The sequence below is a fragment of the Watersipora subatra genome, chromosome 6 (assembly GCF_963576615.1).
Source record: "Watersipora subatra chromosome 6, tzWatSuba1.1, whole genome shotgun sequence".
NCBI classification, from domain to species: domain Eukaryota; kingdom Metazoa; phylum Bryozoa; class Gymnolaemata; order Cheilostomatida; family Watersiporidae; genus Watersipora; species Watersipora subatra.
This window is the reverse complement of record NC_088713.1, coordinates 36,745,722-36,770,169: the sequence shown is the minus strand read 5'-3', so window position 1 is coordinate 36,770,169 and position 24,448 is coordinate 36,745,722. Positions and strand designations below refer to the sequence as shown.

Sequence of the window (24,448 nt, the reverse complement as noted above, 5' to 3'; positions counted from 1 at the left end):
CCGTTATTCTCATGATGCACACAATAAAATTGCCTAGTGTGTTTGCGCCTTTACCATACTACTGATGGTAACAACTTCAGCGTGTTCTGAATTAGGAAAGTTGTCACTACTAGTATAGCTTTCGGAATTATTATTGTCGAAAATAAAATAATAACTGTCACTAGTACTACTACTTGATAAACCATCACTACCAGCTCATTGATTTACAATTTGTAATGGTTTAGTAGCTGTAATGCTTTTGGAACATTACAAAACCAAAATTGTAATAAAAAATAAAGCTTTTGCAAAATAAAACTCAGCCTAATGTTTGAATGTAAAAATGTTTTCCATAGATTGTTTTCTTTTGTTGAAGTACAAATACAATAGGCTAATCACTAGCTACTCACTAGTTATAAAGGCTAACACTTAGCTACTCACTAGTTATAAATGTTTTATACAAAACCTACTGAAGCCAGACCACGGCGGCTTGTAGCCATATGCAAATGCTGTATTGACTAGTGTATCAGTGTATCAAGCCACTCAAACACTGCCACAAAAACACTGCATGGTTTGAGGCATACATTTAGGCAAAAATATCATTCACGAAACTTGAAACATTGAGATCATTTGATAATCTGAGTTGAAATAAAACAGTGTTTTTTGAAATAATAGCTTAAATATAGAGAGTAAAACATTGCAATGTTTCAGTTGAACACAAAGAATAATAGAATCCCTCATAGAGTTGTTCATATGGTTAGTAATATAAATACACTGTAGTCATATGGTACCATACATAGTGTGGACCAGTAAGATTTAGCCCCTTTCGTGTATGTATATAAAAGGTTTGGTTGTATTGCTATTAGTTGTCTGTTGCACCCTGCATAACCATAAGCCCTATCAAATTGGTTAAAATCCTATTGTGTGTACCAAGAAAATTTGCATTTGACTGTTGTTAAGTATGCAAAATAGAAAACATATATTTTTTGATATACAAAATGGTTTTCACGGAGTTAATCAATGTTTTATTCCAACTTTTGTTTATTTATGCTAAAAAACTTTTTATTGTTGGCGCTCAAAGTGATTAAGATTGTAGTATTTTTATGCCCAGTGAAACACTGAAAATTATGCGAAGTATTTATTAATTAATTAAAAAATGAATCTCATACAGTATAATTTTATCATTTCGTATAATACTAGTCAACTATGAGGAATATCCTGTAGTAGTTCACTCAGTATAATACTAGTCAACTGTGAGGAATATATTGTAATAAGTGACTCAGTGTAACACCAGTCAACGGTGAGGAATATCCTGTAGTAGTTCACTCAGTATAATACTAGTCAACTATGAGGAATATCCTGTAGTAGTTCACTCAGTATAATACTAGTCAACTGTGAGGAATATCTGGTAATAAGTGACTCAGTGTAACACCAGTCAACGGTGAGGAATATCCTGTGGTAATTCCCTCATATTACACTGGTCAACTGTAAAGCATATCATATAATAAGCCACTCAGAGTAATACTAATCAATGTGATAAAATCCTGTGGTAATTCACTCAGTGATGTTTGTAAATGGCAGAGATGACTCATCATTTTACACAAAGTGAATCAATACGGCTATAGGTCAGCTCCATCATCTGCCTTTATTAAAAAGGACATTATTATCATGTATTGTAACAAGCAATTTTTTACTCCTGCTAAAATAATTCCAGCTTATGGACAAGATATTAAAGCACATAAATTACATAATTTTTTTAATATATAGTTCAATACATCAGAGTCTTGGCTTTCAAATGAGCCTATATTCAATACACAAAGAATAATATAACTATGAAAAACAAGGTGTCAAAAGTACGTCCTGCAAAAAAAAACACTTGGTTCAGGTACTCAAAATGTGACGTCATAAATCTTAATTAGGTTGTCGATCCCTTTCGCTGCCATTGAGGCTGCGTTTTTCTGTGACAATCGGTGCTGTTAAACCTGGAGAGCGCTAATAATAAACTAAGATTCTAGATAATCAACAATGACCCGCGATCGTGCTAACAGCCTAACGCCGACCAATACAAACACATGTTCTGGGTTAAGTAATTATGCTTCAATAAGTGTACTGTCCGTTGATAAAGGTAATGAAATCACATCGGTTAAATTATGACCTGCGGTTGCGTGGCCCTAGGACTAAATGTCAATCACACTTTCGCGAGAATGCTTGAAATTAATTAGTCTCAGTCGTCACCCGTCACCCGCAACATCACATTAAAAATAAAGAGCTAGTGCATAATATAATCAGGAAAATATAGTATGGTTCTTGGAATATGAGGTACTTATCATAGAAATAATATGTACATGGAGAACTAATGACACTGATTCCTTTGTCATCTTCATTTGTTTTCTGGAGTTGTCCTACCTTCACCTGCCACAACAACGAATATGAGAATTGTGACGTCACAATTTTTGAGACTGCTTGTAAACTTTTTTGCGGAAGAGCTCTGGAGAAATCCTATAAACACCAACCAAGGTCTGTCTCACCATAGCAAACAATAGCTCATTCGAAAGCCAAGACTCTGATGTATTGAAATATACAATAAAAAAATTATGTAATTTATGTGCTTTAACTGTTTTTATTGATGGCTCATTAAGTCAGCAATATGGAAAATGAATACTGTCAAAATTCATACTTAAATTTTAATGCATTATTAGTTGCCAGTTAATATTCATGTAGTAGCTCCTTTTTTGAGAAACTCGTTAAAAAAATACAAAAGTAACATAAAAAATCTGACATGTTGAGAGCCTCTATTAAATTTTAAAACATCATATTAATAAGATAAAGCTGTTCTTATAACCTTTTGACTAGTGAACTATTTTGCTGAGACTCATCAACTCTTGTTGATAGAAAGTTTAATAAAAAAACTAACTTATTGACATGAATCCATGTGGCAGTCAAGTATGGCTTGTACTGTGTAGTGAGCTACTAAAGATTTTTAAAGGTGACTACTGTAAAATATACACACATTGGCCTATTTTAAGATGCCTTTCCCCCATGAGTTAGATTATTATATTATTCTTTATAATGTTCCTGGATTAAACCTGGAACACATGTAAACACTATCTATCAAATTTTACCATTTGGCCACAATACTAATATTTTTGGCCACGTATGCTGAAAGTGAAGCAATATATTCTTCCAAAAGATCGAGCAAAATTTAATTGTTTCAATTTAGTTCAAGCAAAGTTTTAGAGCACTAGTTATAGTAGCTTATTACTTGTTGACCGAATAATTGAATTAATCAGAAATATCCATCTTTTATACAAAGTGGTGACACGCTCATTCAGAAAATTGCTTTCCTTCATAACAATTCAAGTACAGTTTTACAATGATTAGCCTGCTATGATTATCCATTTAAACTAGGGTAATTTATTCAACAAATTAAAACACCGTTTCAAGGTGTGTTTGCTGTTGACATCAACAAATACAAAAAACAAACAAGTTAATTTTGAAACCAATGTTATGATAAAACTTAAGACCTCTTTTACAACCACAAAATAAATAACGTTTTTTTAAAGTTTAATTCTATGAATTGCAGCTTTATAATTCTCACTCAATTAAATGAGCTTAACTTCTGTTAGAATGCCTTTTCTGGTGATTCATCAGATATGCTCTCTAGTTTTAGAATGCCTTTTCTGGTGATTCATCAGATATGCTCTCTAGTTTTAGAATGCCTTTTCTGGTGATTCATCAGATATGCTCTCTAGTTTTAGAATGCCTTTTCTGGTGATTCATCAGATATGTTCTCTAGTTTTAGTAATTTGAAAAAACTGAAGCTCAAGTTGAGTAAGCTAACATTTCTACCTGAGAGGTCAGTAGCATCTGCAGGCTGATATCACTCCTTGCTTATATGAACAGTGAGAGGTCAGTATCATCTGCAGGCTGATATCGCTCCCTGCTTATACAAACAGCGACAGTGCTAAAAAGATTGCTCATTACAGCGAGTCTTGTTATTGCTGCAGACCTTTTATTAATACTCCTTTACTTGCTTTCATTTACCATAAACATGTCAATATTTCACTTTATTGTTTGGCTACTAAACTCAAAGTGGCGCAAGGTGGTCAACAAAAAAAAAACAGTGAAAATCCTCTTTTACTTCATCACGTGGCATGCTCACTCAATATAAGCCAAATGAAATCATGCACCAGCAGAATTTGACAAACATTTTTTGCATAGCCATCTCAGTAGCACAGTATTTGCAATTGTAGTTCTTCCTGGAATGATCAAACAAGCATAGCCTGTGGTCTACATGATGTCACTAGCCTGGATATTCATCAACGCTAACATAGCAAAAGAGTTCGTTCCTAGGTGAGGTTTTCTGCAACTTGCGTAAACCTTTTAGCATAAATGTTTATCATTGCTGCTTCAGAATTTAACTCTTTTGCTTCCCAATTAATTTTTTGTCAGACAACGAAATATTTAGTAAAATGTAATATTTGACAATAGCATATCTAGCTAAGCATATTTCGATACAGAAGTAAACGACATAAGATTTATATCTTCTGATGTCTGTAAAAATGGCTACAATTGCATTGGAGAATGAGTTACTTTTTCGACTTTTTATTCTACTACTGAAAGTAACAACTTAAGCATGTTCCAAGTCAGAAAGATTATCACTATTACTATAGTTCACATCATTACTATTTTCAAAAATAAAATAATAACTGTCACTAGTACTACTACTCAATAGAAAATCACTACAAGCCCTTTGATGTACAATTTGTAAAGATTCAGACATTCAGTAGCTGTACTGAGTTTAAAATTTATGCCAGCTACTTATATCTGCTAAATCTATTGATTTACAACATTGAAAGGTTCAGTCTGGCATATTACAGAAATATTACAATAAAAGATAAAGTTTTTGCTAAGCAAAACTCAGCTCAACGTTTGACTGTAAAGGTGTTTTCCATTGATTGTTTCTTGTTTCATTTAAATACAGACACTATAGTCTAATTAGCAGTAATTCAATACTCACTAATCATAAATGCTTTATACCAAGCCTACTAAAGCCACATGGCCATATGCAACTCTTGTATTGGCGTGGATCAAGCTGTGCTAAGTCTAGACAATGCAAAACACTGCATAGCTTGTGGTGCACATGTATGTAAAATATCATTCCCACAAGTTGAGGCATTGAAAACATTTGTTAGCTTGGGTAAAATATACCATGCCTTTCTTGAAACTATGGCATAGATACATAAAATTCAACAACGCATTATTTCAGTTATACATATTTTAACACCACCCCCACTGTTCTTGAAATATATGAACATACTGAATATTTTTGCCAATAATGGATTGTAAAAACTTGCGTATTCCTATTCTGAGTAAGAATACGCAGGTTTTGTTATATAATATTAGTATTATAATATATTGTTATATAGATACATATAACAATATATATGTATCTATATATTACATAAACACATATATATATATATAGATATATGCATCAATATATACATAAGTTCATGTAATGAACATATATATGTGTAGTTCATGAGTTTTGTTGTATATATCATATAATATACGCATACATAATATATATAATATATATACTTATATATTATATATACATGTATGTAAATATAAATATACAAGAAAACAGTCTTTTATTTGTATACATATATAAATATATATAAATATATATATATATATATATATATATATATGAATATATATATATATTTATATATGTATATATATATATATATATATATACATATATAAATATACCATAGATATTTGTTGGTGCTTACCACCAACAAATATCTAAGGTTGGCGATCTTCACCAGACATATATGTGGCTGAACAAAGGAAACCTAACGGCCAATACAGAGTCGCTAATCATGGCAGCCCAGGAGCAAGTGCTCCCAACAAGGCAACTCCAAACAAAAATCTATCACACTAGAGACGATCCTAGATGCAGACTGTGCAAAGATACACCTGAGACCATCCAACACATCATCAGTGGATGCAGGCAGCTAGCAGGGAACGCATACACTGAGCGGCATAATCATGTCGCAGGTATTGTGTATAGAAGTCTATGTGATGAGTATGGCCTTAATAAACCACAACACTGGTGGGAAACTCCTGGTAAGGTCAATGAAAATGACCGCGCTAAGATCCTCTGAGACTTCTACATCCAAACTGACAAGCATGTCCTAGCAAACCAAAAAGATATAGTGGTGGTAGACAAGGAGAACAAGAGGGCTACTATAATAGATATAGCAGTACCCAATGACTACAATATAGCCAGCAAAGAAAAAGAAAAGGTAGAGAAATATCTCCCTCTTGGAGAAGAAATTGAAAAATGCTGGAATGTAAGAACAATTGTAATCCCAGTAGTCATTGGGGCACTGGGCGCAATAACACCGGCGCATGAAATGTGGCTTGCCCAAATACCAACAACAATCAACTCAGGTGAGTTGCAGCAAAGTGCGCTATTGGGAACAGCTAAGATCTTGAGGCGAGTGCTCAAACTCCCAGGTCTCTTGTAGGAGACCCGAGTTAGAGCAGAATTTACCACCCAAACGGGGTATCCAGGGTGAGGAAACAATTTATATGCATATATATATCTATAGATAAATATATATATATATATATATATCTATATATATATATCTATATATATATCTATATATATATATAAATTTATATTACAAATTATATATAAATATAGTTATAATATTAAATATAATATAAATATATAAATATAATATAATTATAAATAAATAAAATTCATAAATATAAAAAAATATATATATAAACATATACATATTTAAACAGTTTTGATAGATGCCTCGCCTTATTTTTACACTCGCCAGCTAGATATATATATATAAATATATATAAATAATGTATATAGCTGGCGAGTGTAAAAATAAGGCGAGGCATCTATCAAAACTGTTTAAATATGTATATGTTTATATATATATATATTTTTATATTTATGAATTTATATTACAGTACAACAGTTTAATAATGAGCTTAGATTAGTTTAATAATTGCTGTTAGACTTTTTTATATATTTTCTTTACTTAGAAAGTCGTCGATGATGGAGTGACTAAAATGGCTGACAGCATTGACGGAATTCAGTTTCACAATCAACAAGAAGGTAGAGCAGAGGATGCCAATCCAAACAGACGTTAGTAAATTTACAGATAGATCATAAGGCATTTTGAATGTTTTTCATAATTCTTATTTTTATATATTTCTAAAACTCATGCTATATAAGGGTAACAAAGTTCAAAAGATTGACAAGTTGTGAGCCTGAGTTGAGAGAACAACAACAACTTGCAGAGATAGTTTTCTCAAGGTCACATTAGGTCGATGTTGCTCTTGCAACTACTATATACCTTTATTTGAACACCACAGTGCTTTATTTTTAACCCTTTTTTAGAGTGGTGCATTATTACAGGTGACATTCAAATAAGGGGTGGCGTTGTATTTTTCAAACACATTGTCAGAATAATGAGAAGACAAATTTAACCCTTTTATGGGTGAAACCAGTGCATCAATATTATGGCCTTTTCTGCAGAAGGAGTAACTTCAAGCCTTTGAGTGGTAGAAACTTGCTAAGTTACCCCCACCTTGTTGTTCGCTACCAGTTATTATCTATTGCTTGCAATTAGTCTGTGACGATCTTTTAGCCTGCGTTGCAATTTGTTGGAGGTTTCAAGTTTTTTATTTTATTCTAAACTTGAAGGCATATTTTCATCTTCAAACTATTTTCAAAAAAGGTTACATAAAAACCTATTATACTCATTGATAAGTTTGCTACAGTTTGCAGCTATAACTGACTTTTTATATGTGCTAGAAAATTAGTTACAAGTGTTGATTCATCCATTCGAGTTCACATTACTGCATTCTTGCTATCCATTAATATGTTATAAGTCTGCAAATTTTAAGCTATAGAATAATAATCAATTAAATGCTACAAATCTACATTAAGAACAAGTGACATAAACCAACCAAGTTTATAATGCATTCAGAAAAAAAGCTAACATTTTCAAACTAAAAATAGCATTTTTCAAACAAAAGATTTGTGCCCCTTGCTCAGCCAGTTGTGTTTTTATTGATCTTCCTTTATGTACACATTATTGTTTTTGTTTGAAACCATTACTCTTCTACCTTTCAGTGTTTTTTGATCTCAACTTTTCTTCTGCGCAGCTGAGCTAGTCAATATTAGCTCCGAAATAATTTCTAGCAGAGCAAGACTTTCATGCAATGTATTTTAAAATAAATGTATAAAATTTTTGCATGAACAAAGAGAAACTGTGGGTAACCCAAATAGTCTCAAATTTTTAGTCAGAAAATGCACAGTAGCTCAGATTCCATCCCCAATTTGCAAAAAGATTTTTTTCATACATTGAAGTATCTAGACCAAGTTGAAACAGAAACTACTATTAGACTGCTACAGGTACTACCTATTTTATGGTGTTCTATTCAGAGTTTTGACAAAAAAAACCGGTAAAGTATTGCAGTCGAGAAACAAATGTTGATACGAACAGAAACAATGAATAACTTCATTGTTATTGGTGTACTTGAGCCATTAGTAGTTTGGTTTTGTGGACACTTTCCTACTGATTGCTTGCTATTATGCGTTCATAAAAATGAACAATGTCAAATAGTGGCGGACAAATAGAAGTGGCGTTCAAGTAGAAAGGGCGTTCACTTAAAGGGTGCCGCTTTATTTTTTTTAACTCATTTTCCATAGTAGCGCTCAAATATGGTTTGTGTTCAAATAAAGATGATATCCAAATACAGGTTTGACAGTATGTGATGTTTCTGCCATGTTTCCTCTATTGATCTGAAATTAAATAAGGTTATAGGAAGACTTGCTAGCCATATGATAAAACAATTTTTATTAGTACACCTGTCAGTCTCAGAGACTTTAAAAGATTGTCGAGAGTATTTGGTATATAGAGAATTATCTTTTCAAAGAGTGAGCCGGCTAGATGTTGTATTGGTAGTAAAGTTGCCTTTGAATCTAATGCCTAGGGGTTGACTTTCATGCAGAGGAACATTTTTTTCCTAATGCTCAAGCGTCGCTTTTGACCTCCAGGAAGACAGACACTACTCTTATTATAGTAAAAATTACATTTAACAATTAATTTATAATTACCAACATCTTGTATGATAGATAATATTTATCTTTATTACTTGAAACTAACCTTAAAAGGTAAAATGCTTGTCTACCCCAAGATCTTATGTAAACCTCTTGACAAGTTAAAACAGATGGTAGAAGCATACCAGTACTGTCAACTTTGCTATGCTGAACATAATTTCATCTTTTTTAGTCCTTTAGCCAAGGAAGCTACAATTTAAAATTTATAATTTAAAAATAAATATGCTAACTTGCATTGCTTAGAAATACAGAGCTATAATTTTTATCACATCAAACTTTTATGTCAGTATGGTTCTCTTTTTTTGAGTGAACTTTAATATTTTAAAAGCCTTGAAAAGCTTTATTTTGCAAATTACTTCAGATGCAAAAAGACATATTTATTTAAATTTTAAACTGCATTATAGAAAACTTATATGTCAATGAGATTATAGAGATTAGTATAGTATAAGTGTATTATTTATTCCTCTACGTCTCATTCTTTACAGGTTATCATATCAGATACAAAGTTTCTGAAAAGCCCGAGTGGTGTGATAGGTGGCTTACCATTAAAGAACTTCTTGAAAAGATTGGCAGTGACTTCATAGTTGAATTGGAATGCCATAAATATATTCCACCTCTCCAAGACATCGCTCCAAATCTGAAAGTTTTGGTTATTCGAGACCTGTATGACCAATCACAACTGAGAGAGTAAGTGACTCTCAGTTTTCAGAGTAGCGTATAGATATTTCAGACAACTGATGTGGGTTTGAAAATTTTGCAAAAATGACAAGAAATAGTAAATCATCACAGAAAGATTTATAGAAAGGATTGTTCTAAAAGTTAATAAGATCAATGAGCTGAATGATTCTGTGTATCAGTTCTTGGATACAAAGGATGGATTCCATCATAATCACTGTTTTCATGCATTCACTCATCATATGAAATTGATTAACTAGTATATTATTATCATCCAAATATTGTTAGATGTATTTGATTTTTTAAGAACAAAAAACATCACAAAGCAAAAATCAGGTTAAACTTCTATTTAATTTTATATCTGTTGTGAGTATTTTGACATACAGTGTGAAATTTTAAAATATGCTTGTGTGATCATACCATTTTTTCCAACATATGGTTTTAAGTTTTTAAACAGTGCATAAACAATCAGTCAAAATGTTTCAATAAACTCATGCTTTCTGATAATTTTCTTCTTTATTAGGATCTCAGTTTAAGGCTAAATAGCGATCATTAAAAATATTTGTTCATGCGAGCAAAAAATACAGCAATGAGGGTCAGTTGTTCTTTTTTCAAAATCCCTTTGTTTATTACATGTAATGTCATAACTGTCAGTGTCATAAGCACCACATTATTTCTCACTAAATCAGTTTTACTAACTGTTTGGCGTTAACTATAAAAAACCGTGTTTGGTTCAAATGTTCATGAGTTTGGAATCACAATAAGTTGAATTGATAATGCAAAAATCAAGGTTAGTGTCAGCTCTTTCAGATTGTCTAATAAAATAAGGAAAGCTCACTCATGTTGGTTAAAACTTGTCATCTTGTCATAATCATTAGAACATGGTTTGGCTAGGTGTCAATAAATATGAGAGAATAAGTTGCTGAATATTATCATTAGGTAGAGATTATTTGTAAATATCTAATGACAATGATTGGTGCCGAATGTCACGAGGTGCAGTCTTAATGAAAGGCATCTTTGATTCAAACCTTAACCCCTGGCGATGGTTACATAGATGGTCAAACAGACACTGCTTTTAAAACGTATAGCGAACATTATTTTTGCTTTTCTTAGTTTTTGACGTAAAAACTAATTTTTATTATATTCGTTTTACTGCAAATACTTCTCTGCGTAAAAATAAACCAATATAAATTGACACTGAAAGTTTGTGCTTCCATTACCTTGCTGTAATATTATTGTAATCATGAACCATAGACGGAGTGAAAGTGATAAGGAAAAGGAAAAAGCCCTCGATACAGACCAAACGTACTACTGTTATTGCACAGTCATTAAATTAAAAACTTAAGTATGATTTTCTATTTTCTAAAGGATCAAAGGGGTAAGTTTGGTAAGATCTTAGAACATAAACATTTGATCTCGTCTTTTTTGTTCGAGCAAATCCTATTTTAGATGTACAATTTTTTTTTGCTATCAATCACCAATTTTTTTAAAGCTTCATGGCATATTTTTAAACTTGTCAAACATTTTTAGATTACTGCAATGTTTACTCTTGGCTATAACTGTATTCATAATATTTTTTGATTGGTAACTGGAGTCAAGCATATTTTCATTTTGTCTTTGTCCTTACGACTGCGACATTTCATTCAAAGTTATATATACACGCGGATGACGGCTATTACTCATAAGTGTATACCCTAGGACACCTATATTTCGCTAGTATTTAGTTTCGTGAGTAGTATACAGAGTAAAATTTTGCTGCAACCTAATTTTGCAGCTCTGTTGAGTGCGAAAATATAGTGATGTGAAAATAAATGCAGTGGAACAAACATAATTAGATTCCTCAGGTTCGGTTCACCGGTAAGAAAAAAAATTTCAATTGGGGACTAGTTTGTAATTGTGAACCACAGGTAGAATTGAGTGGCCAAGATCAATAATGCAATTTGATTGCTTGCTACCATTTGTTTCTTGGACTATCAATGAACAAAGCTATTTAATTCCGCGTTTTCGCTCGTTCGTTATGATAGTTAAGTTTCGCTCATGAAATTTTTGCGAGAGGGTGACTCCGCGAAAATGCGAAAGTTAGATGACGCGAATACATAAGTGTCCTAGGGTAGTTTATATTATCGTTATTATGAAAGGATTTACTGATAAACTAAAGGCCTATAATTTATATTATTATTAATGTAAAGTATGAGCTTGATGATTTCCATGAAGGAAAGACTTGTAAACTTTAAAGAAAGGCTAATAAACCTTTTTGTAAAAATTGAAAACCTTGAAAAATATGTATTCAAATACATTCTTTAAAGTTATTTTTACATATAGTATACATGTGTATACTTGTCAGAGTGGAGCGCAATTTATCGCTACTTTTTGTCGCTAACAACCAGCATGTCAAACTGATTTTTGGAGAAATCAGTTTGTCTTTTTTGCTTTTTATCTAAAAACTGATAATGCTTCCAGTTATCATTTTATCATCAGAGAAAGGTTTTTGATGACTGTACATTATAGTGTGCTTGCCGCCCTTTACTGGGTTGTGACAAATATTTTTGTGTTGATAACTTTCAAGTTTTTATCTTTCAACACCTTTATAGAGATGTAAATGTTCGGCTGCAATATTTCGAGGTTTTACTTGATGGAATAATCTGCTACAGCTGTTTTGTGAATTACCAAACTTCACTTTGTAAAAAATTTATAAAGATATGTTTAACTATAAACTATAAAGAAAATTCAGCTTGATATTACAAGTGCTTGATAGAAACAAAACTATAACTAGCAACTAAAGGCTATTAGTGTGCAAAATCGGTTACTAAAACAAATATTTTGCTGTAGCTTGGTCGTTGTCAGTAACTACAATTATAAACTACAAATAAATTATAAATCTCATCGTATGTTATAACTTAAGACTTCCATTGTTAATTCAGAATAGATGGCGTTGTTTTAAGATTAATTCTTTTATGTAAAATTTAAATCTTATATTTACTCACTTTTTGCTCTTTGGTCATCTAATTTTCACAAAGCTAACAGTATATTTTTAAATTTAAGTAACACAACTGTCATTCTTTGCTAGAATTGTACTCATAGTACATGTAATTCCTTGTCAGTAACTGGATTGAGGCGAATTTGAATTTTGTCTTTATCTTTACTACTGTGATGTTTTATACGAAGGTTTTTACCCTTGCAAAAACCATTTACTACTGAAAGACTAAAGGTCTATAGTTAATAATATTATCGCTGTGAAAACAGTCAATTGAAGCTAGCTACCTAGAAACCTTCTGTGAAATTGACAAACCTTAATAATATGCATTGAGATACTATAATGACGTCTTACATTTACCTTGACATACATATACATACATATACATAGACATACATATACATATTTGTTGAAATAGAACACAAGTCATTGGTACTTTTTGGCTCCAACAGTAACCATGCCAAAACCTTTCCTGGAGTGTTCCATAATTCTTAATTTTTGTTTTTAATTATGAATTACAGTTTCTCAAAGCTGACTCAACTCGAAGAACTTGACCTTTCAGAAAACGACTTATCTGATGGTCTACCAGATGTGTTTGCCAGTCTTGATAACTTAAGAAAGCTGACGCTTCAGAAATGCAAACTAACATCTCTACCTAAAAGGTGAATAACGTCTACAAGCTGATAATGCTCACAGTTATTTTTGTATCAACAGTAAAAGGTTTTCATGATTGTGCAATTTATTATGCTTACTGACCTTTACTGCTTACTTACAAACGTGTTTCTGTTGCTAATCTTTCAAGGGTTTATTTGATGGAATCTTTTGCAAGTGCTATTTTGTGTATTACCAAATTTTAGCTTGTAGAAAGTGTAAGAAAATGTTTGTAACTCAGGATTATCACAAAAAATTGAGTTTGATATTAAATGTGCTTGATAGAAACTTAACTATAACTAGCAACTAAAGTCAATTGGTGTGTAAAAATTACAGAAATTACTACAAAGATTCTTTTTGATGATGCCTGGTCGCTGAGGGTAACTACAATTATAAAGTACAAATAAATTAGAAATTTCATGGTATGTTATAATTTAAGATTTCAGTAACTAACCTAGTGTGTATAATGACGCTTTCAGTTTAATTCTTTTATATAGACTTTGCATCTTTTGTTAGTTGATTTTCTTGCTATCAATCATCTATTTTTTACAGCCCTTATAGTATATCTTTATATTTGTCAAACACTTCAACCCTTTTACTGCCCTACGCGCATTCATGCGTAATTATGGTCGACTGTCGCATACCCATTTTTCGTGAATTTCCAAGCATTTGCCTAGTAACATAATTTTATTATTTGTGTTTCAACATAACCAACAATCTTTAGAACTCTTACAGTATTGGCAGTGTTGTCTGGAACCTTTTTTTGTAAACGTAGCCGTAATTCACAAAAAAGTTTAAATTTCTGCTTGGGAATTTCCGACTTAAAAACGAACACTTTTTTTTACGTTTGAGCTATTTAGTGTTTTTATGGCATTCGTAAGTACCTCCCGAGTTAGAAAACAGAGAGTTAATTATGTTGATGACATTATAGCTGAATCAGCTTCAGATATAAGTAATTACATGGATAATTATAGTAAAGCACTAAATTTGACGGTGGGGAAAGTTATAGTTTTGTGAGAGTGAGGAACATTGTAGAAGATCGTTTTAACTTCATAGCAATCGTTGCTTCACATAACTTTAGCAATGCACAAAGTATAAAAAAATGGAATGTTTTGAATAGCACTATTTGTTAACATGTTGGCGAAACAAAATATATGAAAAAAAGCTTGCAGATAGAGTTTGAAGTTGAAAAAATTATATACATTTCATAAAACAAAGTCAGCAATTTTTGGTAAAATGGCTGGCATTAGGCCTATAGCTAAATTTGAACATGGATGGCGATGAAAGTATTAAAAACTGCAACTTTTATTTTTTGCTATAATTGAATTGATAATAGTTCTTTATTAATATCTGGATTCGGGCATATTTGCATTTCGGCTTCTTCTCTACTACTGCAATGGTTTATACATTTGCAGAAGACATTCACATTTACATTGCAGAAAGACTAAAACCCTATTTACCAAAAACCCTATATTTTATATAGCCAATATTATTATTAGTGTGAAAAGAGTCCACTGGTACTAATTACCAATACACATTTTGTGAAATTTACAAACTTTGATAATTTGCATTGAGATACTTGCTGAAATAAAACGTAATCCATTGCTATTTTTTGGCTCCAACAATAACCATGCTAAAAATTTCCCTAAAGTGTTCCTTATTTCGTAGTTTTTGTTTTTACTTATGATTTACAGTTTCTCAAATCTGACTAAAATAGAAGAGCTTGACCTTTCAGAAAACGAAGTTGCTGCTGGTCTACCGGAAGTGTTTGCCAGATTTATTAATCTAAAATATCTGGCACTTTATGGATGCAAGCTAACCTCTCTACCGGAAAAGTGAGTAATGTCTATAGACTCATAGTTCTTCCCAATATCATCTACTTTTACTCATCCCCAGTCATCTACTTTTCATAAACCTCACGGTATATTTTTAAATTTGTCAAACAATCTAAGGAATGCAACTTTCACTCTTTGCTGGATTTGGACTCATAGTTATTCCTTATCAGTAGCTGAATTGAGGTGCATTTGTATTTTGCTTTCATTTTTATTACTGTGATGTTTGATACAAAGTTCTTTTACACTTGCAAAATATTTATTACTGAAGATTATAGGCATACAGTTAATATTATTATTACTGTGAAAAGCGTTGATTGGTGCTAACTACCAATAAACCTTTTGAATAGAATCTTTACATACATATATGCACTTGTTGAAATAAAACATAATTCATTGCTACTCTATGGCTCTAACAATAACCATGCTAAACATTTTCTTAGAGTGTTCCATATTTTGTAGTTTTTGTCTTTATTTATGATTTACAGTTTCACAAATCTGACTAAACTGAAACAGCTTGACCTTTCAGAAAACGACTTTTCAGCTGGTCTACCAGAAGTTATCGCCAGTTTTAGTCACTTAACATATTTGACACTTTATGGATGCAAGCTAACCTTTCTACCAGAAAGGTGAGTAACGTCTACAGACTCATAGTTCTTCCGGCTATCTTTGTCTCAACAATAATTGTGCAATTTATTATGCTTACCGACCTGTGCTGCTTTGTTAAAGATATGTTTCTGCTGCTAATCTTTTGAGGTTTGGATTGATGAAATCGTTTGTAAATGCAGTTTTAAGAATTCCCCATCTTTAGCTTTTAAAAAGTGTATGAGTATATATGTAACTTAGAATTATCACAAAAAAATCAGCTTGATGATGCAAGTACTTGATAGAAACCTAACTATAACTACCTTCTAAAGTCAATTGGTGTGCAAAATTACGGATTAACTAAGACAAGTTTTTGGCTGATGCTTGGTCGCTGTAACAACAGTTATAATGTACAAATAAATCAGTAACTTTATGGTATGTTATAAACTAAGATACATGTTACTAATCTAGAGTTTATGTTGTTTGTAGTTTTACTTTTTAGTTTTATTTTTAAATAAGCTAAACAATATATTACAACTTTCACCTTTGGCTATAATTGTATTCATAGTTATGCATTATCAGTAACTGGATTCAAGCGTATTTGCATTTTGTCTTCGTCTTTACTACTGCAATGTTTTATACAAAGTTTTCTACATTTGCGGAAGACATTTAGCACAGAAAGACTAAAACTCTATAATCAATATTATTATTACTGTGAAAAATTCAACTGGTGCTAACTATCAATAACCAATGACGATCAATAACCAAATAACTATCACGACCAAATGCGAGCTAAGCGGTTGTTTGGGATATTTATGATAAATGCATATGTGCACACAACTCACGAAAATTATTAATCAACGGACGTCACAAACCCTTGTACCGAAATCTCATCAACGAATTTAACCCTTTTTCAATGAATTCGTTTAAGTATAGTAACAATAAAAACACATATTAACCTATTTAATACGTTACCAAAGTCTTTATCATTTGTAGAAAATTTCCTAAACCTTACCCATCTGATCGGATTATACATAAATAAACAGATTAATTCGGTCTGAAATCATTATTAAAACTTGACAAGCCTTAATTTTTATCAAAATTAAGACCGGAATATGAAATGCCAAGCGACAGAGAATAGAACCATTAAATTATGCGGTTCTCACAAAAAACACCGTGCGCATTTCACCAGTCTATAGCATTATCGAATTGCCGAAAGTTCCTGTAATTATTTTAGAAGTACTGAAAAAGCAACCGTTTCTTTTTTGCCGATTTCAAAGTAACTGACATTTTGGACATTTATGAGTACTTGGGTATTCCAACTGATGTCCAAAGCAGTGAAAGTAAAAAAATGACGATGATATTTTTTTAACAATTCTTAAGAGATTATTAAAATATTTAGTTATAAGAATAATTATTCAATTTTATAAGATTCAATTATAAAAATAATTATTCGATTTTATAAGACTTAATTATAAGAATAAGCATTCGAATTTACAAGATTGCGGTATATGGTGACTGATGTTGGGCAATATGTTACTGTAATTATTTTTTCTAAATAAATTTTTTAAATAGATTTTCTAAAAATCTATATAAATATCACAACTTCTTGATATTTTTAGCTATGACGTTTTGAAATGTAAACAAAATTGTGTATTGGTTTTTTATTATTACTGTAGTACTATATTAATAATATCGGTGATTCTAATAATATCCGTGTATTTTACTTCTAATATTGCATTTCTCCTATTGCAGGGGAGAGATATAAACATATAATATTTACCTTTCATTATGGCTGTTTGTTGTACATAATAACACCCAGTACATTACAACTACCATTGGAGTTATCCTATTAAACTGCAGTGCCACTTGACTGTTAATATTGCATGTCTCAACTATCACTACCCTTTCTTTTTTCCAATACCACTTTGGCCGTAGGCTGTATGACAGTGGAATTTCTAGTCTTTATATACATGTATATATTTGTTGGAATGAAACACAATTCATTGCTACTTGTTGGTTCCAACAATAACCATGCCAAAACTTTTCTTGGAGTGTTAAAAATTTCCTGAGGTGTTCAATATTTCTTAGTTTTTGTCTTTATTTATGAATTACAGCTTCTCACAGCTGACTCAACTAGAAGAACTTGACCTTTCAAAAAACGACTTATCTGATGGTCTACCAGATGTGTTTGCCAGTCTTGATAATTTAAGAAAGCTGACGCTTCAGGAATGCAAACTAACATCTCTACCTGACATGTTAGTATTACCTACAAACTGGCGATGCTCCTAGTTATTATTGTATCAACAGTAAAAAGTTTCAATGATTGTGCATTTATTGTGCTTACTGTCCTTCACTGGTTTGTTACAAACGTTTTTCTGCTGTTATTCTTTCAAGGTTTTATTTGATGGAATCTTTCACAAGTGCTATTTTGTGTATGACCAAACATCAGCTTGTACAAAGTGTAGGAAAATATATGTAACTCAGGATTATCACACAAAATTCAGCTTGGTATTCAAAAGTGCTGGATAGAAACTTAACTATAACTAGCAACTAAAGTCAATTGGTGTGTAAACTGCAGAATTATAGAGATTACAATTTTTTTTTACTGACGTTTGACCGCTGACAATAACTACCATTATAAAGTACAAATAAATTAGAAACTTCATGGTATGTTATAATTTAAGTCATATGTTACTGGTAGAAGGTATATTATGCTCTTTGTAGTTTAATTTTTTTATATAAAATTTACATCTTTTATTTAGTAATTTTCTTGCTATTAATCATCTATTTTTTACAGCCTTTATGGTATATTTGTATATTTGTCAAAAACTTTAACCCTTTCACTGCCGTATGTGCATTTATGTGAGTTCTATGGTCGATTGCCGTATGCGCATTTTTTAGTAATTTCCTAGTAACTTAATTTTATTATTTGCTGATAACATAATCAACGATCTTTAGGACTTTTATAGTATTGACAGTGTCATTCAAAAAATTTTCTATAAAATTAGCCAAAATTCACGAAAAAATATTAAATTTTTGTTTGAGAACTTTACCTTAAAAATGAACACGTTTTCTTTTGGACATTCGAGCTATTTAGTATTATTATGGTAAGTATTAAGTACTATTCGTAAGTACTTCCTGAGTTAGAAAATAGAGAATTACTTATGTTGGTAAAATTATAGCTAATTCAGTTTTGAATGATTACACAGATAATTAAAGTAGCAGCACTGACTCTGATCGTGGTCAAAGTAATAGTTTTGTAAGAGTAAGGAACATTGTGGAGGATCGCTTTAGCTTTGTAGCAATAACAGCGTCACATATCTTTAGCAATGCACAAATTATGGAAAAATTGATCTTTTTAAATAGCACTGCTTGTTAAAAAGTTGGCAAAATAATATATGACAAAAGTGTTGTAGATAAAGTTCAAAGTTGAAAAAGTTTATATACATATCATGAAGCAAAATCGGCAATTTTCGATAAAATGGCTGGCATTAGGCCGATAGTTAAATTTGAACATGGATGGCAATGAAAAGATTGAAAGCTGGAATGTCCATTTTTTGCTATAATTTATTTCATAATAATAAATATAATATATAAATAATAAACATAATAATTCCTTTTCAGTAACTGGACTCATTTGTATTTGCATTTTGTCTTCATCTTTACTACTTCGATGTTTGATAAAAATGTATTCTACAATTGCAGAAGACACTTATAACTGAAAGACTAAAACCCTATAGTAAACATTATTATTACTGTGTAAAGAGCCAACTGGTGCTAATTACCAATAAACCTTTTGTGAAATTTACGAACTCTGGTAATTTGCATTGAATTACTTACAAACATACATGTATATACTTGTTGGAATAGAACATAATTCATTGCTACTTTTGGGCTCCAACAATCACCATGTTAAACTTTTCCCTAGAGTGTTCCATATTTTGTAGTTTTTAGTCCTTATTTGATTTACAGCTTCTCAAATCTGACTAAAATAGAAGAACTTGACATTTCCGAAAACGAAGTTGCTGCTGGTTTACCAGAATTGTTTGCCAGATTTATTAATCTAAAATATCTGACACTTTATGGATGCAAGCTAACCTCTCTACCGGAAAGGTGAGTAACGTCTACAGACTCATAGTTCTTCCAGATATCTTTGACTCAACAGTAAAATGCTATAATAATTATGCAATTAATTATGCTTATTGACCTTTACTGCTTTGTTACAAACATGCTTCTGCTGCTAAGCTTTCCAGGTTTTTATATGATGGAATGTTTTGTAAGTGCTGTTTTGTAAATTACCAAAATTGAGCTTGTAACATGTGTATGGAAAGGTTATTTCACTTGAAATTATGACAAAAAGTTCAGCTTGATATTACAAAGGGCTTGATAGAAAGTTAGCTATAACTAGCAACTAATATCAATTGGTGTGCAAAATCACATCTGGTAATAAAACAATTTTTTGCTGATGCCTAGTCGCTGTCAATAACAACAAGCGTAAAACACAAATAAATTAAATTTCTTTTTGTATGTTATAATTTAAGATCTGTGTTTCTAATGCAGAGTAGATGGGGTTGCTTTTAGTTTGACTATTTTATATAAAATTTGCATATTTTATTCATTGATTTTCTTGCTATCAGTCATCTATTTTTCACAACCCTCACAGTATATTTTTAAATTTGTCAAACAATTTAAGGAATGCAACTTTCACTCTTTGCTAAATTTTTACTCATAGTTATTCTTTATCAGTTACTGAATTCAAGCGAGTTTGGTTTTGTCTTCCTCTTTACTACTGCGATGCTTTGATACAATTTTTTTACATTTGCAGAATGCATTTATTACTGAAAGACTAAAGGCGTATAGTTAACATTATTATTACTTTGAAAAGAGTCGACTGGCTTTAACTATAAATAAAGCTTTTTGTAAAAACTACAACCTATGATAATATGCATTATCATATTTCTGCAATATGCATTATCATATTTTATCATATTTCTGCAATATGCATTATCATATTTCTGCAATATGCATTATTATATTTCTGCAATATGCATTATCATATTTCTGCAATATGCATTATCATATTTTATCATATTTCTGCAATATGCATTATCATATTTCTGCAATATGCATTATCATATTTCTGCAATATGCATTATCATATTTCTGCAATATGCATTATCATATTTCTGCAATATGCATTATCATATTTCTGCAATATGCATTATCATATTTCTGCAATACGCATTATCATATGCAAAATTATAGACCAATTATATTGTTGATACTATTATTACTGTAAAAAATTATTTCTTAGTTTTTTTTACTTATTCATGGTTTACAGCTTCTCAAAACTGACTCAACTAAAAGAGCTTGAGCTTTCAAATAACGACTTTTCTGCTGGTCTACCAGATGTGTTTGTCGGCCTTGGCAATTTAGAAAAACTGTCGGCTCAGCAATGCAAGCTAACATCTCTACCTGGAAGGTAAATAGCATCTACAAACTGGCGATGCTCCCAGTTATTATTCTTGTATCAGCATTAAAAGGTTTTAATGATTGTGCAGTTTATTATGCTTACTGGCCTTACTGCTCTGTTACAAACATGTTTCTGCTATAAAGCTTTCAAGGTTTTCTCCGATGGAGTTTTTTGTAAGTGATTTTTTGTGAATTACCAAACTTTAGCTTGTAGAATGTGTATGACTATGTTGATGTAAGATTATCACCAAAAATTGCAGTTTGATATTACAATTGCTTGATAGAAGCTTAACTACAACTAGCAACTAATATCAATCACAGTACAAAACCACAGCGGCTACTAGAACAATTATTTTGCTAATGCTTGGTTGCTGTCAGTAACGTAAATTATAGAGTAAAATGAATTAAAAATTTTCTGTTATGTTATAATTCAAGAACTCTGTTACCAACCCAAGGTAGATGATGTTGTTTTTAGTTTAACTCATTTATATAAAATTTGCTTATTTTATTCATTGATTTTTTGCTATCATTCATCTACTTTTCACAACCCTCACGGTATATTTTTAATTTTGTCCGACAACTTGAGCAATGCAACTTTCACTCTTTGCTGGATTTGGACTCATAGTTATTCCTTATCAGTAACTGAATTGAGGTGCATTTGCATTTTGCCTTCGTTAAAACTACCGTGATGTTTTATGCAAAATTCTTTTACACTTGCAAAAGACATTTATTACTGAAGATTATAAGCATACAGTTAATATTATTATTACTGTAAAAAGCGTCGATTGGTGCTAACTACCAATAAACCTTTTGAATAGAATCTTTACATACATATATGCACTTGTTGAAATAAAACATAATTCATTGCTACTCTATAGCTCTAACAATAACCATGCTAAACATTTTCTTGGAGTGTTTCATGTTTTGTAGTTTTTGTTTTTATTTATGATTTACAGTTTCTCAAAGCTAAATAAACTAGAAGAACTTGTCCTTTCAGAAAATGACTTCTCAGCTGGTCTACCAGAGGTTTTCGCCAGTTTTAGTAATTTAACATATTTGGCACTTTATGGATGCAAGTTAACTTCTTTACCAGAAAAGTGAGTAACGTCTACAAACTCATAGTTTTTCCGGCTATCTTTGTATCATCAGTAAAAGGTTTTAATGATTGTGCAATTTATTATGATTACTAACCTTTACCGCTTTGTTACAAATATGTTTCTGCTGCTAATCTTTCAAGATTTTGTTTGATCGAATCATTTGTAAGTTTAGTTTCAAGAATTACCTATTTTTGGCTTGTAGAAAGTGTATGAGTATATATGTAACTTGGAATTATCACAAAAAATTCAGCTTGATATTACAAGTGCTTGATAGAAACTTAACTATAACTAGCAGCTAAAGTCAATTGATGTGTAAAATCACATAGATTACTAAAACAAGTTTTTGGCTGATGCCTGGTCACTGTTGTCAACTACTATTATAAAGTATAAATAAATTAGAGACTTAATGGTATGTTATAAACTAAGATATATGTTACCGATCTAAAGTTGATGATATTGTTTGTAGATTTATTCTTTTATATAGAAGTTACATATTTTGTATATTGACTTTATTTCTATCAAATGTCCATTTTCCACAGCCCTATGGTCAATTTTTAAATGAGCCAAACATTTTGAACAACTTCTGCAACTTTCACTTTTGGCTATAATTGTATTCATAATAATTCCTTATCAGTGACTGCACTCACATGTATTGACAATTTGTCTTCGTCTTTAATACTGCCATGTTTTATACAAAGTTTTTACCATTGCAAAAGACATTCATTTCTGAGTAAAGATTAAAAGTCTATAGTTAATATTATTGCTTTAAAAAATGTCAACTGGTGCTAACTACCAATAGACCATGTGTGAAACTTAATGGTTGACTTGCAACAATATTCACATTACAGTTATTTGATATCAAAAAATTCACCATGTCTTACTCTGTTATGTTGTAGGTGCCAAATATGTGGGAATGTGATTACAAGCTCCTAAAAGCTAAAAAACGAACAGTTAATCGCAGCCACACGAGACTGCCGTAGTTTGTATTCTCTTTCCAAAACGGCTCAAATGTGACATAGTTGTGGGAGATGGTTTCTGTTTACACTTTCATGCAACCTTATTCGTCGAAATATTTTTACAAATATACTTCACGCATTCAATAAAACCATGTCTATTGTTCGTACGCGCTTGTTATATTGTCATTGTAAATGCTGTCACTTTTAGCAGTAATATCTTATAACTTGCCGTAACAAAATTCATTTAATTTTTTAGCCTTACCTCGAAGGAGTACATACCATTGTCTGATAATCATGACGAGCCTGTTGGTCACCTGTGATAATCGAAAAGTGCTGCAAAAATTATTTGCGAAGTATTGGGTCACATGATCAGATTGCGACTTGCCAATTAGACCAGGCCAAAACAAAACTGTAAAGTAGCGAGCATCTATATTTGATATGTGGTCTTTGGTAAAACCCGAAGTGTTTGTCATAAACTAGTGCTACGATAAGTTTTATATTGAGCTTTTTATTAGCCTTTCAATTCACGTGAGAACATCACGTGACAAGACAATAACCAAATTTCATGGCTACGTCATCAAAATAAAGAGATTCCAATCTACGGCGGCTTTCCGTTTTTGAGCTGTTAAGAGCTTGTAATCACTTTTCCACAGATTTGGCACCTACAAAACAACAGAGTAAGACATGGTGAATCTTTTGATACCAAATAACAGTAATGTGAATTTTGTTGCCAGTCAACCTTTAAAAACCTTGATAATATACATTGAAATAATTATAAAATTTTACATTTATCTTTACATAAATGTAAATACTTGTTGGGGTAGATTATAGTTCATTGCTAGTTTTTGGCTCTAACAATAACCATGCCAAAATATCTTCTAGAGTGTTCTATATTTTTTAGTTTGTGTCCTTTATGAATTACAGCTTCTCAAAACTGATTCAACTAAAAGAGCTTGATCTTTCAAAAAGTTTCTACATTTGCAAAATACATTTATTACTGAAAGAATAAAAGTTTATAGTATATTATGATTACAATGAAAAAAATCGACTGG

General features: G+C 31.3%; 1 protein-coding gene across 1 annotated transcript in view; it reads left to right on the top strand.

Annotated features, from left to right (window-relative positions):
* Positions 1-5,034: 5,034 nt before the first annotated feature.
* LOC137398225 (uncharacterized) overlaps positions 5,035-24,448 on the top strand; it is a 44,673-nt gene continuing 25,259 nt past the window's right edge. The window contains exons 1-10 of the mRNA XM_068084331.1: positions 5,035-5,121; positions 7,066-7,168; positions 9,637-9,838; positions 13,322-13,462; positions 15,146-15,286; positions 15,772-15,912; positions 17,986-18,126; positions 19,844-19,984; positions 21,213-21,353; positions 22,300-22,440. Coding sequence (XP_067940432.1) covers positions 5,035-5,121; positions 7,066-7,168; positions 9,637-9,838; positions 13,322-13,462; positions 15,146-15,286; positions 15,772-15,912; positions 17,986-18,126; positions 19,844-19,984; positions 21,213-21,353; positions 22,300-22,440 — 1,379 coding nt within the window. The remainder of the gene's footprint in view (positions 5,122-7,065; positions 7,169-9,636; positions 9,839-13,321; positions 13,463-15,145; positions 15,287-15,771; positions 15,913-17,985; positions 18,127-19,843; positions 19,985-21,212; positions 21,354-22,299; positions 22,441-24,448) is intronic.